We start from the raw sequence: 19,246 nt of genomic DNA on the forward strand, positions 1-19,246 counted from the left end.
GGTTATAAAATGAATAATTTCAAATATCATATATACCTATGTCTCTGTTTTGTTTTTGTTTTTTTTTTTTGACATCACAGACCATAAGCTGCATACTAATTCAGCGTGAGCAGGAACACTCAACAAAACTGAATAAAAAAAAATCAAGTGACGGTGAGATACGAAGAAGGCAGATTCACCAGCGTGTGTGTGTCAGCTTTTATCCCTCCAGATCACAGAATGTCCAGTTCCATTGCCTCAAAACACCACTCACATCTACAGTTACTCCAAGTTTCAAATAAAAACTAACAGCGTCAGATCCCTAGGGCGGTAGTATATATTGTGATCGTAACCGAGAGAATAAAAGTGAAAAAAAAAAAAACGGTAACTTTCACAAGTCCTATAATTGTACACCGTCTGTTACAGACGCAAACCAAATGTATGTGTGTACTGTATAATATTAACAATAAGAGCAGCTCACTACTGAAAACCGCAAATACAGGAGGCAGACGGGATCGAACCGGGGACTCTTGATTACAAGTCAGCAAATCTTAATGCTACGCCACGGAAGCTGTTGTATCATCCTTGAACCTTTTGTGAAAGTGTTTATTTGATCTTTGGACTTCAGGCTTCACACATTATATAGTTTATGCCAACATTTTGTCATTTACTACTAAAATATGACAAATGTTTCTGTTTTAACAATGTGTTTACACAGATTATTATAGAAACAGAACACACATGAAATGCATATGTTCCAAATAACGATCTATTATTTCCACTGTAAAACTCCAGCATTTCACTCCCAGATAATCAATCAAGGCATGAGCTGGGAGAACTTTGTGCATGTTCAGCGGTGGTGGGGGATGGAATAGCAGGCTGCTTGTCTTAATCGGCACATTTACAGGACAAAAGACGCTTAGGGAGAGGTGCAAATGGATTTAAGGTGGGCCGCATCTGCGAGTTTTTTCGTAGGCTCTGGTAATTCTAGTGTTAAATGGGGAGACATTTAAATCTGCATTGAAACTCCACAAATGCCATCAATTGTTCATTACCATCAACAAGTTTATAATTATACTCTAAACAAGTGTTTTTCAAGCAGTACACAATGAGAGCTACCCAGGTGTGCCATAAAGGACTACCTGTATGTAGCAGGCAAAGGGACAAAGCAGCTGGGAAAATGCATCCAAAGTGCTCACTAAGTGCTGTGTCTGTGAATGCCAAGCTCCACACTACTTTTTTTGCCGGCGTCTCTGATAGTCTCGCTCCTTCAGACTCACCCCTTCGGACAGTTTAGCAAGTGTATAGATTTAATGCTTTTGTGGTTGGTAGAATAATGGTGTGCCTTAGGATTTTTAAGGTTACTAAGTGTGCCACCATAGAAAAACAGTTGGAAAACACTGCTCTACCTACATCTTTGCTCCTGGCATGCTAAAAAAAGATCTCTGTAGCTGCTATTTCACTTAAAAACTGACACTGTGCATCACTTGGATGTTATGTTGCATTCTGCAAACTTTAATAATTGGTCGGGATAAGCATTACACACTTTATTAGAGTAATAAGCACTGTAAGCTACCTGGGAGACTGACAGCTTAAATACAGAGGTGCTAGACACTAGTTTTACTGCCACTCAAAGAAAACATATTGCATGTATGTGATATGACATTGATTTGATCTTCTTACAGAAACATGACATGAAAAAAGGACAGAGAGTGTAATTTGTACCTTTGCTACTTTATTTGTAGTATTGGTCTAGGACTACTCCTGTGCATGTATGTATAAATTAAGGAAATGAATACCAGTACCATTTACTGACATGTGTCAATGCATTGTAAATAGTGTAATTTGAAACTTTTATATAAAATTTAATTTCTCAAAATTTCTAAAGATAGTATATAAATATGGCACTGGATGTGTACAGTATATAATTCTCTAGGTTCACACTTAACCTTCTTGTATTATTGTTTCATAATATAAAAAAATAAATGAAAACTATATGAAAATGCCACCCTGACCAAAGTGCTGCCTGACATGATCATCTCGATGCAATATTTTCTAACATGTTAAACAGGACACATTAATCTCAATAATTAATGTGTTAACTCCCAGGCCTAATAAATACATATATATATATAAAAACATATATATATATATATATATATATATATATATATATATATATTAGTTACTTAAATTACAAGACTAAATTTCACAGGTAAATTAAAAAAACATAAAATGGATAATTTTGAGAATAGCACAAGTTATACTTATCACTGTGAGGCCAGAAAAAAAAAAACCCTACATAACATATCTGTGTTTAATTTGTGTAATAAACCTCCAAGTAATATGGAATGACCTAAACCTATAATAACGAAGAAATGTATATTCTGCTGGAGGCTTTGTCATTTCAGACAGGGTTCATAATTCTATTGTTTGTTACAACACCTTGTACAAAATGTACTGCAGCAATAGATCCATGTTTCTGAAAAGTATCAAAACTGATCTATCAGTTACCACTGACAAGCCTGTTGGGATCCAGAAGAAAAATTAAGGCTTAATTTAGGTTTGAAGAGCACTGCAAAAGATTAAGCTTACAATCTGTGCACTTCAAAAATTTCAGTCTATCTCCAAGATAAAAATGGAATAATCTTATAAACAACTGGTAGCATTCAGTTATGATAATTGAAAAGGGAAAGGAAATGCTGGTTTCAAAAGGACCAAAATTAGATGCCTGCTGCTAACTGCCAGTTCTGCAATGACTGGTACATTCTATGTATTGCTGGTCCCCACTATTCCTACTCCTTAATTTTACCAGACAGATGAACATATACTGTAAGGGTTCAAAATGTAAGCAACTGCATTTTCAGTTATACAAAACTAGAGATCAAATTTCACAGCTAGAAAGAAACAAAATTAAAATGTCATATTATCATGTTAAATCTAGGATGCTTAACATTGTAGGCAATTCAGTATGGTTAAAAATACAAAATTGTCAGACAGCCAAGAAAACCGAATGGCACAATTTCAGGACCCAAAAGGCTCACCTAATCATGTTCTAGTAATGTTGTAAAGAATAACATGTACCAAGAATCAACACTAACCTCTGCTGAATATTGCCATCATGAATTGCTTCAGGAGGAACCCTCCACGGACAGCTGATCCTGCCTCCTGGAAGCCTTTTAAAGTCAAACTGGCAGCATATCTTGGGATCTGGACCACAAGTGTGAGGGACATCATAACTGTAGAAAGGCATCATGTGGCACAAGATATCAGTGTTTGAACCTTCATCTGTTTGGGAGGAAAGAAAAAATCATTTAGTGGAGTTTTGTTTTGTTTTTTTTTTTCTAAGATTAGAATACCATAACTTAAGAATTTTTTTAAATCACAACATCTGATTAAAAGTCTAAAAAGATTTGGAGGCATCTCTGTGTATTACATAATTTACATAAAATTTCATTTGTTTGAGAATTTGATCCCTTTACAAAAAGTGGCAATTAGTGGAAAAAAAAATTATAGCAAAAGATTATTTTCAAATTATTGCAAAGTTTTTTTTACCACAGGGACAGCGGCCAGAAGAACTTCAAGTGGAATACACTACCTCCTACTCAACAAGCACTTTGACACAACCAGGGCACAGGAGAGCATCAAAGGGTTTATTAACACCAATTAGCATGACACTCAATGACTTTTTCAGCTTCACATAAAATGTGATCATTCACTTGGGTCATCTTTCTCTGCACTAAATCACAGAACTATTTATTTAACAATCTATTTAGTTTAAGGAGATGGAGGAATAGCCACCAAGATACAGAGTATTATACTACAGTGTCTCTAAAAAGTTATCATTCCCTTGGACGTTTTTATATTTTACTGTTACATAATATTTCATAGCGGCACGGTGGCGCAGTGGGTAGCGCTGCTGCCTCGCAGTTGGGAGACCTGGGTTCGCTTCCCGGGTCCTCCCTGCGTGGAGTTTGCATGTTCTCCCCGTGTCTGCGTGGGTTTCCTCCGGGCGCTCCGGTTTCCTCCACAGTCCAAAGACATGCAGGTTAGGTGGATTGGCGATTCTCAATTGGCCCTAGTGTGTGCTTGGTGTGTGGGGTGTGTTTGTGTGTGTCCTGCGGTGGGTTGGCACCCTGCCCAGGATTGTTTCCTGCCTTGTGCCCTGTGTTGGCTGGGATTGGCTCCAGCAGACCCCCGTGACCCCTGTGTTCGGATTCAGCGGGTTGGAAAATGGATGGATGGATAATATTTCATAGACCTGGGTTCGCTTCCTGGGTCCTCCCTGCGTGGAGTCTGCATGTTCTCCACGTGTCTGCGTGGGTTTCCTCCGGGTGCTCTGGTTTCCTCCCACAGTCCAAAGACATGCAGGTTAGGTGCACTGGCAATCCTAAATTATCCCTAGTGTGTGCTTGGTGTGTGTGGGTGCGCCCTGCAATGGGCTGGTGCCCTGCCAGGGGTTTGTTTCCTGCCTTGCACCCGGTGTTCACTGGGATTGGCTCCAGCAGACCCCTGTGACCCTGCAGTTAGTATATAGCAGGTTGGATAATGGATGGATAATATTTCATTATAGTGGATTTTTCACATTTTTGACATTAATCGTTATTAAAAGAATCACTAATGTCAAACTGAAGACAAATCCCTTCAAAGTGATCTAAATTAATTCCACATGCAAGAAAAAAAAATACTTGATTTCATAAGTATCCATTCCCTAAAGCCAGTATTCAATAGATGCACCTTTAGCAGTCATGACAGCCTTGAGTCTGTGTGCACAGGCCCTTCTCTGTTAGTTTCCCACATCTGGACACTGACATTTTTTGCCATTCTTCTTTTCAAAACTGCTCAAGCTCTGTCAGGTTGTATGGGGATTGTGAGTGAGTGGCCTTTTTCAAGTCCAGCCACAAATTCTCAACTGGATTGAGATCTGGGACTCTGACTCAACCACTCCAGGACATTAACATTGTTGCTCTTAAACTATTCTTGTATAGCTGTAGCTTGAGGTCATTGTCATGCTGGAAAACAAATCTTCTTTCAAGGCACGGGTTTCTTGCAGGCCACATTTGTTTCTCCTTCAGGATTTCCCCATATTTTGCTCCATTCATTTTACCTTCACAAATCATCCAGGGCTTAAAGCAGAGAATCATTCTCACAGCACAATGCTGCCACAATCATGCTTCACCATGTGAATAATGTGTTTTTGTTAATATGTAGTATATGGCTTGCACCAAATGTGGCATTTTGTCTAATGGCCAAAAACAGACTATAGAACTTTCCTCCTGCTGACATCAGAATGTCATGTCATTTTCTCTTTGCTACTTTTCCATAAAGCTGCGACTAGTGAAGCACCCAAGAAAGAGTTGCTGTCTGCAAAGACTCTGATCTCTGACACAGTAGCTTGTATCTTCTCATATGTGTCTAAGTGGCCTCCCCCATTAGTTTTGTTTGTGCATGGTCACTCAGAGGACTAATGGGTGGCCTGCTCTTCGCAGATTTACAGATGTGCCATACTCTTTCCATTTATTAATGATTCATTTAACAGGACTTCAAGGAATATTCAGAGTCTCTCAATACCTAAGCTTGTGCTTTTCAGTCACCTTTCATGGAGTTGCTTGGTGTGTTCTGATGTCTTCACTGTAGGTTAGGTCACAATGCTGACTCTCCACAAGAACGACCTTCTAGATCAAGAGTTCCCAAACTTTTTTCAGCCGCAGACCCCTTTACCAAAAACTTTTAAAACCATCGACCCCCTAATTACATGCAATGGTTTTTCATATCCGCACTTGCTTTGATATGTTCGATAAGACAATGAACAGACATGTTTGTGCTACATGTATTTTCATGCATTCTTATGTGTGACTCTTTTAATGACACATTTTACCTTTTCGTTCGCATATTTGGTATGTAATGAGTTTTTTTAAAATGATTTTACTTCTTAATTAGGTACCTATTGGAATCATAGATATTTTGAAGTAACAAACAAATAGCAGTAGTAAGGGGGTCTATTTTTGCTGTCGTTGACCCCCAAATTTTTTCATTGAAACTATCGACCCCTAGAAAGTTCAAATCGACCCCAGGGGGTCAATATCGACCACTTTGGGAACTCTTGCTCTAGATCAAGTGCTTTTATACTACAATCAATTAAAACCCATTGACTACAGACAAGTGATCTCCATTTAGCAAATTCTGTGAATCTAAAGCCTACTAGATATAACTTTATTTATTTGTCCCCAGGGGGAAATTTGCCTTTTTCCTTTTATTTTTAAATAAATGCATAAATTGAGAAATTAACATATATACAAAAACGTGTGGTCTGAACACACACCAGTATGACTAAAAAGAAAGAAAACTTCTGACTTGGCTGTCTCAGTCCCAATGAGACATTATGAAGACATATTGCTGTTCATATAAATGAGCCCTCGTCACATTTCTTGACACACTTCTGGTGAATGATTTAATTTATTGGCTGAAAGTACTCAATGCTAATGTGTCAGAGAGAGGAAGTGCAGCATTGTTCATAAGGGCCCTCAGTTTCGGTATATTCTCTCCTTCGCTACTGCCTCCGGGGATGTCCAGATTACATTCCATATCTGAGCTTGTTGATCCTATCTTAAAGTGATGTTACTGGGCTAGCACACCACTAGCAGAGAAAATCACGCTGGCCATTATAGAGTTGTAGATGATGTGAAGGATGTTCCTACACACATAAAAAAAACACAATCTCCTAAGAAAACAGAGCCTGCTCTGCTCTTTCTTATATATTTCCTCAGTGTTGAGACCAGTCCAGCCTGTCACTGATGTGGACCCCCAAGTACTTGTAGGAGTAGACCACCTCTACATCCACTCCTTGAATAGTGGCCGGGTATAGAGGCTCCTTAGTGCAGAGAAAGTCAATAACCAGTTCATTGTTTTAGCTGATGTTAAGGTGTAGACAATTCAAACTTCTCCACCTGACTCCTATAATCTGTCTCATCCTCTTTATCAATACACTCAAAAAGTGCAGAATCATCTGAGAATTTCTGTAAGTGACATAACCTGGTGTTATATTTATAGTCGGAGGTGTACATAGTGAAGAGAAAAGGAGACAGGACTGCTCCTTGTGGTGCTCATAACCGCCATCATTAACACAGTCCTTGAGTCTCACAAACTGCCGTCTGCATGACAGATAGACATCAGTGATGATTTAGATGTGTAATACTAAAAAGGGGGTGAATATTTATGTGATCAATTATTTTGTATATCTGTAATTTATTTTAGTCACGCTGCAGAGATCTGTCTTCACTTTGATATTAAAGAGTCTTTAAATGTTTAAGTGTTGAAAAAGCCAAATTCTAGTCACGGTGATTCACTGTGACATAATGATATACAGGTGCTGGTCATAAAATTAGAATATCATGACAAAGTTGATTTATTTCAGTAATCCCATTCAAAAAGTGAAACTTGTATATTAGATTCATTCATTACACACAGACTGATGTTTAATCAAATGTTTATTTCTTTTAATGTTGATGATTATAACTGACAACTAATGAAAGTCCCAAATTCAGTATCTCGGAAAATTAGAATATTGTGAAAAGGTTCAATATTGAAGACACCTGGTGTCACACTCTAATCAGGCTAATTAACTCAAAACACCTGCAAAAGCCTTTAAATGGTCTCTCAGTCGAGTTCTGTAGGCTACACAATCATGGGGAAGACTGCTGACTTGACAGTTGTCCAAAAGACGACCATTGACACCTTGCACAAGGAAGGCAAGACACAAAAGGTCATTGCTAAAGAGGCTGGCTATTCACAGAGCTCTGTGTCCAAGCACATTAATAGAGAGGCGAAGGGAAGGACAAGATGTGGTAGAAAAAAGTGTACAAGCAAAAGGGATAACCGCACACTAGAGAGGATTGTGAAACAAAACCCATTCAAAAATGTGGGGGAGATTCACAAAGAGTGGACTGCAGCTGGAGTCAGTGCTTCAAGAACCACCACGCACAGACGTATGCAAAACATGGGTTTCAGCTGTCGCATTCCTTGTGTCAAGCCACTCTTGAACAAGAGACAGCGTCAGAAGCGTCTCGCCTGGGCTAAAGACAAAAAGGACTGGACTGCTGCTTTCTGATGAAAGTAAATTTTGCATTTCCTTTGGAAATCAAGGTCCCAGAGTCTGGAGGAAGAGAGGAGAGGCACAGAATCCACGTTGCGTGAGGTCCAGTGTAAAGTTTCCACAGTCAGTGATGGTTTGGGGTGCCATGTCATCTGCTGGTGTTGGTCCATTGTGTTTTCTGAGGTCCAAGGTCAACGCAGCCGTCTACCAGGAAGTTTTAGAGCACTTCATGCTTCCTGCTGCTGACGAACTTTATGGAGATGCAGATTTCATTTTCCAACAGGACCTGGCACCTGCACACAGTGCCAAAGCTACCAGTACCTGGTTTAAGGACCATGGTATCCCTGTTCTTGATTGGCCAGCAAACTCGCCTGACCTTAACCCCATAGAAAATCTATGGGGTATTGTGAAGAGGAAGATGCAATACGCCAGACCCAACAATTCAGAAGAGCTGAAGGCCACTATCGGAGCAACATGGGCTCTCATAACACCTGAGCAGTGCCACAGACTGATCGACTCAATGCTACGCCGCATTGCTGCAGTAATCCAGCCCAAAGGAGCCCCAACTAAATACTGAGTGCTGTACATGCTCATACTTTTCATGTTCATACCTTTCAGTTGGCAAACATTTCTAAAAATCCTTTTTTTGCATTGGTCTTAATTGATATTCTAATTTTCCGAGATACTGAATTTGGGACTTTCATTAGTTGTCAGTTATAATCATCAACATTAAAAGAAATAAACATTTGAAATACATCAGTCTGTGTGTAATGAATGAATCTAATATACAAGTTTCACTTTTTGAATGGAATTACTGAAATAAATCAACTTTGTCATGATATTCTAATTTTATGACCAGCACCTGTAAATGTTAAACCTCCCAAGAAGATAAATACTTTTTATAGGCTCTGTCTGTAGTGGTGAGAATGAGCCCTTGAGCAAGCTATTTAATTGTTAGTAATCTATAAAAATATAAAGCCACTTTAGACAGAACTAATATATCCTTTAAAATTAATTCAACAAAACAGAAATGCATGTATTTTTTAAAAAATCAGTTTCAACGTCATTTCTTCAGAAAACAATATATAGAAATGGCAGATGGGAAAGAAAAAACATGATAGAGAAGATAATCTGGTGAACAAAATATAAACTGAATGTATATATAGTGATATTTAACAATTTCAAGTGAACAGAACAAGACAGAAATAAGTGGAATGTCAGATGACTGCCTGAAAACCCAGCTGCCACCATTCAACACAAGCCATTTCCTCGCGTGTTGCTGTACAAATTACATCAGAACACAGAAGTCAGATTATAATTTAACCACACATAGTACAGAACATTTCTCCAAATATTGTGCACTTACTTCAGTCACATTAATTTAAAGAACTAAATCATCAATATTGTCTCTGCAGCATTTCCTACCAACAACTTTTCATTGATGATGCAGTATATACTTTTTGCACCAATTCTTCATTTTATTTCAGTAAAAAAAAAAAATAAAGGATGTGCTGTCCAGCACTACACATATCACTTTCTTCCTAATTTCATATTTATAACTGATTTAATGTGAACTTATTGAATGAGTCTATTGTCTCAGATCATTACAATTATGTGCAAGCATATAAGTCTATAAATGCTTATTGATTATATTCTCAAAAACACAATTTAATTTTGAGTGTTACTAAGAATTATAGGACAGAAAAGACATTAATATAACTGGAAAGAATGTGATGCTAAAAATGACAAAAGGAAAATAGTTAATTCATTAATCAGTAAAGCTTGTATCCATCTTATTAATTATATCCTACTAAATATTACTTCTTGTTGGTTACAATATTTAGTCATCATTTAGATCATCTTTAATTATTGATTATAAACTACAAGCAGCTGCAATATGTTGGCAAAATATAGAAAAGAAAAAAAGAAGCATTCTTGCAGGACATCGGCCCATTCCCACTGAACACAAGGGCTGCACAGTATGACAAAAACAGGAAAAAAATTTCTTTTGAGGGCTAACTATTTCATTTATATACAGAATTTTACGGTAGTGAAATTCTGCTGTGCTCAAATTCTCACAGTTAGCATTTACAAATCGCTTTTGATCCAACATTAGGCAGCATTATTAATACAAAAGTCATTTCAATATTATAAAAAATACTTTTTAGACAACTTGTCTATTGTGTGTTTATTAGAATGTACTATTCATTAAAACAAGGACAGACACTTAGAATATTAAGTCTTTTAAACTTGGCTATGTGTCTTTCTTCATTCTGCTAGTTTTTTTCCTCTGTACTTTGATACCTTTCTTTTCTTCTTTCTAACAGACATAGTGGCTGAGTGAAGCAGTTTTCTAACTAACTGTTTGTCACAATGATTAATGAGCGATTATAAAAAAAAATTGTTTTTAAGGCTGCAGTTACACACTCTATTCGTCTGCAGATTAAACGAGGGGAATAATTTGATGTCACTTCAGTTTCATTTCATACTCATTACTAATCAGCAGCAGCTCCGATAGCATTTGTAGATGCTTTGATGAAATCTTTCAGCAAAGTCTGACAAAAGAAATAGTTTCTAAAATATATCCCAGAGCTCTTTGATTCTATAAATGTGTCAAAATATGACATTCAGTTTTTTTATGAAGATTTACACTTAAATAAATGATTTTAGCATTTATGTCAAACTAAGAAAGCTAAAAGTTTAAATTCTAAAGGCTTTTATCTCAGTATTTACTTTATCTAGCTTATATTTTATGCAGTAACTTTCACAGTGACTGTTGTTACAAAATCTAATCCCCATCTACTGTAATTGTAGCAGACAGAATATTCAATATAATTTGAATTTTTGATCTTCTGATTTTTTCTAACTAGACTTGTTCTAATAAAACAGTGGATACCCATTTATTCACCCAAATCCTCATAATCAAGGGATTCCTAACCTATTCAGGTGACAAGCAGGCTCATAACATAAGATGTACACCTTTGGAAGGATGTGGGAGAGAAAAAAAATCAAGAGCATTGGGTAAAAAATCCATGTGTAGAATGAAGAAAACATGAAAGCTCCACACAGACTATGAACATGTTTGGATTCAAACTCAGGGAGCTGTAGCATAGCAGCATTAATCACTGGGCCACTCTTCCTATATCGTACATGTAATTGTATTTAATTTATTGGCGATGATACAAAATGCATGTGTTATACATGACTGTGAACCGCATGTCTTCTGAGGTTATTTCAGTTGCAAGTCTCATTAATAATAAATCATAGTCAGCTCCCCCAAACTCCAAAAGGTGTTATTCACAAAGATGAAGTTGGCAGCCTTTAAATATCAGGAGAATCTGAGGGTTAAAGAATGGCAACCAGCCTTACGGAGAAAAAACGGCCAGTGCAGGTAGTCAGGTTAAGGATAGTCATGGGGACAGACTGCCCCCAAGCACAATCTCAGTGGGACTTTGGAGCAGCCCAGTGACAGGACTGCTATCATGAACATGCTTCAGGAGCTTGTCAAACTAGCAAAAAAGATTACTGACAAGCCATATACTGTATATTCAAAGCTGCAAACAAATGGCAAATAAGCTCAGCTTTATCACATAATTAAGGGCAAAACACTGAGCATTTAAGGACAAGCTACTGATAACAGACCAAACAGTGCTGAATACTGTTGAGAAGAGCACATGTTGGTGATTATTGAGGGAATGACAGCTGACACCAAAAAAAGCAATTGAGACATGCAGCCTAGCAGAGACCGAAATCCACAGAACTCAAGAGACAGCGTTATTGCATCAAACCAATCAGCTTGTACTATAAAACCTGTGGATAGCACTGCATGCTGGTACTGGCACAGAGAAGATCTTACATCCCATGGGAAACAGCATACAGTCTGTTGGCACTACCAATCACTTCATTCTGATGTGCTTGAAAAGCAAAAGAAAACCACAGAACTCTGGCAGATTTATAGGTACACACAGTATGCATACACAATGGAGAGCCAAGCAAGTTTTTAAGCAATTTAGCCAAAAACCATTCTTTAACTGAAATAGTGTAATTTAATCTTGATAATGAATTTTAATTGTCTACTGTATTCATTTCACTGATATAAACAGTACAGTCGTCTAGGATTCTGCCTGTTTCTTAATAGCTGAATATTTGCCAGCTCAATGGCCAGTTATTTACTGTAACTGATGAATTATAGTACATTTTTTTGATTAAAGTAATGTGACCTGCACATTACCTTTGAAATGAAATGTAACATTGCTACATCACTAAGACTTAAAAAAGTTGATTAAAGCAAACTTTTTTTTGTAAAGTAATAAGACCCCAACACTGTCTGCTCATAGAGCCCCATGACCTGTTAATCCACCACTGACTTTAGAAGAAGCTTCACACCACTGACCTGGCACACCCCGAGATTGGCAATGATTGACTCTTCACAAATGAATGCATTGGCTTAATCCAACAGCATAAAAAGTTTGGTTTCCTTAAAAATGAACGACAAGCCTCAGCTCTTGTGCCACATGTAATGTCATAAGATTTTAAGATAACATGAGGCTTACACACTCAAATAAGTAACGTCTAAGTATTACTAAACTAAAACTTTATTCAGGGCAACTTGTGAACTCCTTGGGACTTTTTCAAACGAGATGCATAGTGCATGGCAGACAACACAGTTTAGAGTTTGAAACAATGGAAGCTGACTGGCAGTCTTTATTATACCGGTCCACATTTAAGCTCCTTGGCCTCATTCATTTCAGTATTCCAGCTGACCTGTACACTGTGGAGAAAAACAGCAAAGAACACTCACCAAAAATATAATAGCATGCATAATGAGCCTGTGGAATCAGTACCAGAAAATGTTCACATTGAACTGGATGCAGTGCAGTGTGCACCCAGAAATGTGCCAGTGGCTGGGAAAGCCACACTGAAAGAACAAGTTGATAAGTAGAAGGCAGATGGTCATTTAGTGCCCATAGAGTGAGCCCACAGAATGGATTAGTAATCATGATTGTCATGAAGTCTGACAAGCTGAAGATATGTATTGATTCAGAACATCTCAGTCGGGCCCTTTGAAGGTCATACTGCAAAATGCCTGTGCTTGAGGATGTGCTGTCCAAGATCCCAAAGGCTAAACGTTTCACTTTACTGAATGTAAGAAAAGCGATCTTACAATGCAAGCTTCATGATGAGAGCAACTACGTGACATCATTCTGGATGCCATTTGGTGTTTCACTGGCAGCAGAGATTTATCAAAGAAAACAGCATGAATTACTGGAAGGCCGCAGTGGAGCCAATACAGAAGACTGCTGCAGACAGATGAAACTGAGGCCGAGTGTTAAAAAACCTCAAGAGCTTCATGGCTATTTTCTGTCAGCCAGCAACCTAGAGAAAGAAGTGTCCCAATATAAAGCACCATGTGACATAAAAGCAGTGTAATGACTTATTGGATTTGTAACTTAGAAGCCAGTCTAAGCTGCCTGGGACTCAGAAATCTCTGAGAAGATATAATGAAAAATATACCACTATGAACTGGTTCCCAAAGAAGTTCCCAATGGTTCCCATTGCTGTGTCACAATTCAAGTATCTCATTTGTAGGCTTACAGTGTAATTACTGTTGTTTGAACAAAATATAGTGAAATTCTTACTTCATAGGGTAATTACTGCTATCTGCACATAGTATAATGAAATTCTTACTTGAATATACTGTACTAATCAACATGCAACACGTTGTGATATCCAGCCCTGTCCTGTAATACTATGATGTTTCCAAATGTCTCTCTTATCCAAAATCATTCCAGCCAGCCTTAGTTGTTTTGTAATGTATGGAGGGAAATCAGTTTTCTATACTTCTCAAGCACATCAGAAAGGAATTACACAAATCAAGAAGGAATGCATCAGAATTCTACTGTATTCATATGTCAGAGGATGTGACCTTATGTAAGCACCTTCTGAATGCACCAAAATGTTTACAAAGCATGCTTCTTGTGCACTGTAACCTGAAGAATGCATATAAGCTAAGACCAGAACTGTAACGGAGTTGTTCCATGTGGCCAACATCTAGGGTTCGCAAATGAGAATTACACAATTTGCAATTTAGGAGAAGAAAAGTTGAGTTTGAAGCATGTTAATGGGGATGAAATTTTCATTGAGACAGACATTTACAAATGCTGAAGCAGTGGTCCTAACTTGTTGACCAGTTTAAAAGGAACAGAAGAATCTAGTTATAAAGAAGTAGAAATTCAAAGCAGAGCTGAATATCCAGAACACTCTTGCTATCTTGTCACCGACAATATAACACTCAGAGTCACTTTCCATTTTACCTTCCACACATGAAGAGATTGACAATGAAGCTCAGTCTCGAAGTCAGAATTGAATACTTATCCAGCTGAGCTGAGAAAGTGGGCTTCTGACTACTAATACAGCAGGAAGTAGTATCTGGATGTTTTATTTATTTTAAATTTTATTGAATTTATTAAAATCAAATAACATTCCATACAAGCAAGTCAAGTTTTACAAAACTAGGTTAGAAACAAATCACCCCCACCCCGAGAAAGAAAGCTAGGCCAACAGAGTAAGACTTTAATAGTAGGAAAAATAAATAAATAAATATGTACAAAAATAAAAATAGGAAATAGAAAGAAAAATAGAAATAAAAAGAAAAAAGAAAGTGACAAATATATGTGATATTTTGAAGAAATAATTTTATGACCTGAATAGTACCAATCAGAACATTGCATTATTGCGACAATGTTGTCTATGAAAACGAACAGCATCAGATCGGGTGTAAAATTAAGTTGATGCTGTTAATTAGAGTCAGATCGGGGGATGGGAGTGAGGGAGAGCGTGAAAGTGACTAGAGAATTAAACTGAAAAAAGCCAACTTTTACAAGTACCATAAATTTACACCCGATCTGACACTGTTCGTTTTCAAATAATATTGCGTTAGTGCGACAATGTTTTCTGATTAGTACGATTCAGGTCATACAATGATTTCTTCAAAATGTCACATATATTTGTCACTTTCTTTTTTCCCCCCGGTGCTGCATTGACATCATGCACCAGAAGGCATGAACTTATTCAATGCAAACAGGAACACGCAGGTGGTTGATTGTTGTGTGCTACAGCATGCTTGACCTGGCAGCGATGAATGCACATGTACTGTACAAGGCAGGCACAGATCCACTGAGAAAAGAAGAGTGTACAGTCGACCCTTGATATACGACTGGCCTGACATGCGAACAACTTGATTTACGACCAACATTTTTATTTTGATTTACGACCAACATCTTGCGTTACGACCTGAATGCGGTCACGTGTATCCGCTTGCGCGATTGTAAACAAACAGCCGAGAGCGTTAGTAAGCGTCAGTTGGAGCCCAGATACATGTGTTTGTGGACATACTTTTGGTCAGTGCAGTGATTTATCTATATACAGGTAAAATTCCGTTACAACGAATATCTTTACAACGAAATTTTCATTACAGCAAAGTGTTTTTATGGTCCCGACAGCTTCCCCATATGATGCAAGTCTATAGAAATCTCGTTACTACGAAGTACATTCAGCAGATACTTTCATTACAACGAAGTGCCCTAAAGACCTTGAAATGCTTGAATGAATCATTCACAGAGCAGTTACTCAAAAGAGTTCAGAAACCTCACAATATGAAGAAAAAAAAGGATGATTCAGCTTCTGATTGATAACTGTGCTGCCCACAACATGCTTCCACATTTAAATAAAGTTCCAGTTGAATTCCTCCCACCCAAGTGCACGGCAGCGCTTCAGCCATTGGATTTGGGCATCATTCGCACCTTGAAAGTGAATTATCGCAAGGAAATGCTGAGAAAAATTCTCATCAGAATAACTTGTAGGCAGGAGGAGATTAAAATTAACGCAAAAGAAGCTATTAAAATGATTGCAAACGCCTGAGCGCAAGTTAAAGAAAGCCTTTAAAAAAACCTTCCGTTTCATTCTCCTCCTCCTCCCTTCCTGCAGCCCAAAGATGTCAAATTAAACGGTGAGTATAGTATGAAATTGTTGTTTCTGGTAGGCTAGGCACTTTTTATAACTTTTTGGTTAGTACATTAGAAAAATTATTGGTGTTTTGGTAAATTATGCACATTATTCAACCCTTTTTTTATTATGAAAAGGTTAAGTAATTGTTGCAGTGGGAGGTTCGGAACGCATTATGGGTATTTCCATTATTTCTTATGGGAAAAATAGTCTTGACTTACAACCAACTTGAGTTACAACCAGCCCTCGCGAACGAATTAAGTTTGTAAGTCAAGGGTCCACTGTACTTTGCTTACCTAATAGGATCCACAGTATAGAGAGAAGTGTGTACATTACAACAGGTACACATGTCGTAAATGTAGGAAAGACAGTCCTTGGGTGTGTGGGAACTGTTAACATTTGAATTTGATGATTGTATATAGCTCGGAACTGATCTCTCTGTACTATTCTTTCCTTTGCATGTCCTGGAGTACAAAAGAAAATGCCACCATGCACCAAAATGTGGAGACTGGGCAAGATAGGGAAAAAAAAAACATAAAAAAAACGCGGTCACTGATTAAAACTGATTACATTATTCATGAGAATGAATATGAATAATGTTGCGTCAGTGCCACAATGTTTTCCGAAATGTACTATACAGATCATAAAATGAGTTATTCCAAATATCCAATGGATTGTGTTAAAAAATGCTTTAGTTGCCTCACATTTTTATGCAATCGTTTTGTTCGCCCCACTGAATTAAAGCTGAAAGTCTGCACTTCAACTGCATCTGAGTTGTTTCATTTAAAATTCATTGTGGTAATGTACAGAACCAAAATTAGAAAAAAGTTGTCTCTGTCCAAATATTTATGGACCTAACTGTATTTATAAAACAAAGAAAAATTATCACAGGCTCCATGCTTGTTTTTGGATTCAAAGTGGCCAATGATGACGATCAACTCTTTCGTTGCGCAGTTTAATGATGTCAGGGTGTTTTTGCCAAAGGAGAATCTATAAGTAGACTTGCCCATGAAAACAGAGGTAATTAAGAATTCAGTTTTCTGCCATAATCAGGTTACTCACCTTGTACTGGTTATGTGCATATGCATATGCATATACAATCATTGATGTTTCCATTTTCATCGTTCAAAAAATATTTCAGACACCTTTTTAATAAGTTTGGCCAAACTTATTCTCAAATTTTGATTACACATTTCCCTCACAGCTCTGAAAGACTCTCTAACCTTTTAATTCTTTCACGTTAATGGCTGCCTTACACACCCAGCCTTCTCTTTTACCCTTTTGTTGTCAGTGACATTTGCTCCCTGTTCACCAACACCTCCAGCCCATTTTATCATATATACAAATTACGGAGTCCGCAAAGCCAAAGCAATATCTCAATATTGTATTTTTTTTTCTTTTTTTCAGTGTGGAAATTACCTTTACGTATTTTCCCCCAACTTGGGACATGTACTTCAAACCTAATGTAATGTTGTCTGCTAACAATACCATCTGACAGCAGTTTGACTTAGCAGATGCTAATTTTCATGCTTGAGTCGAGGCAAAACAGGATTCTGACTTGCAGCCAAATGATCACAGTACTAGGGCACAATTCTTGATTCCAAATCTGTCCAAACAGTTTTTGAGAGTTTTGAAAACAAAATGGTTTGAGACAGGCAATCAAAATGAAATGCTAGAAGCTCCGTTTTTTCACTTCTGCCAAACTGTAAAAGCTAGATCAAAGCTACTGAAAAATACATGGACATTTATGGATACTGCAGACTATGTACAGTGTGCAAAGTTATCAGAATGAATCTTTTCCTAAATGTGCAAAGTGCCAGGCAGTGAGTAGGATGCCAATCTTTTCTAAGTATATTAATCACAGAAGAGTTAGTGATGCCAGATCGCTTGGCAGGTGAAACTGAAAATTAGAAGCAGATACAAAAATTAAAAAAAAAGGCCAACAAAGCCTCTTTTTGAGCCTTTTAGAAAAATGAATTCCACATGATTGCCAGATGACAACATAACACAGCATAACTAAAAAGATCAAGGTGTAATTTAATTCTGGATTAGTTCAATTTATGAGCAGGACATTGCTACTTAATGAAACAGTGTTATTATACATGAAACATATATATTTTGATGTGAAAATATGAGGTAGCGTGAAGAGTGATTTTAATTATTCCCTAGTCTTGTATGGTGTCTAGTTGCCACTTAGTAATTACCACTACTTACTTCACATATCACAAATTAAGTGTTTACTGACTAAATATACAGTACTTCAGTGTGAAATTCATTTCAATGCAAACGTAAGACTATGAAACCCTGGTTATTTAATGTACACTTGACATGAACAAGCAGCATGTGTGTGGATAAATCATCAATATAGGAAACATGACTTCAGGACCACTCCAGCTCTTTCCATCTTCTTATAAATAAGATGACCATTCATGTGAACAAAGGTAACATGATGATAAAAGAGCTCAGAAAAGGATAGGACAAACATGGGTGGTGTCCTAGAGGAAATGGCAGTTTCAGAAAGTTTCACTGACCAAATCCTAGTGCAACAGACACGCACTGTGATCAAATGCACTGTGGACAACTGAAGGAAATTGTTTGGAACATCTATGAACCAATATGAAATGCCTTAACGTGTAGTTTTGCACCTGATATCTTACACACTGCTGAATTTATAATAGCTTTGCATAAGTTCTAACAGGGATAGTATGATAGTGCAGCTGCCACACTGATCGAGTGGCCTAGGCTATACTGCAGACCAGATTACTGCCTGCATATTGTTCACACATTTTGTCTATGCAGGTATTCTTCGTGAGATGTCCATTACAATGACTGAAAATGGGGACTCACATTCCTGTGCGCACCTGCAAGTAACTCCCAGAATTTAATGAAAAATGATTACATCAGCTGCATTTGTCAACAAAACCAGGTCAAAAATCTCAGTAAATTCAAACTCAACAGTGTAGCAGCACGAGACCTAGAACAATTCCCTGAGATGTCCGGTGTAAGAGAATAAGTATCTGTTTTAGAAATGTCATGAAGAGAACTACTGAAATATTTAAGTAGATAAAAGACAAGAATGTACTAGGAGAAAGGTTGATTTAATATATGAAATGTACTAAGAGATGATTAAGAGATCAGCAGACATCCTATGAACAGCAAGACTGGATGGTT

General features: G+C 37.5%; 1 protein-coding gene across 1 annotated transcript in view; it reads right to left on the reverse strand.

The window, feature by feature from the left end:
* Positions 1-19,246, reverse strand: part of man2a1 (mannosidase, alpha, class 2A, member 1) — a 516,515-nt gene that overhangs the window by 238,019 nt on the left and 259,250 nt on the right. Inside the window, exon 7 of the mRNA XM_028804824.2 lies at positions 3,081-3,267. Within this exon, the coding sequence (XP_028660657.1) occupies positions 3,081-3,267 (187 nt within the window). The remainder of the gene's footprint in view (positions 1-3,080; positions 3,268-19,246) is intronic.

The sequence above is a fragment of the Erpetoichthys calabaricus genome, chromosome 7 (assembly GCF_900747795.2).
Source record: "Erpetoichthys calabaricus chromosome 7, fErpCal1.3, whole genome shotgun sequence".
Lineage (NCBI taxonomy): Eukaryota > Metazoa > Chordata > Cladistia > Polypteriformes > Polypteridae > Erpetoichthys > Erpetoichthys calabaricus.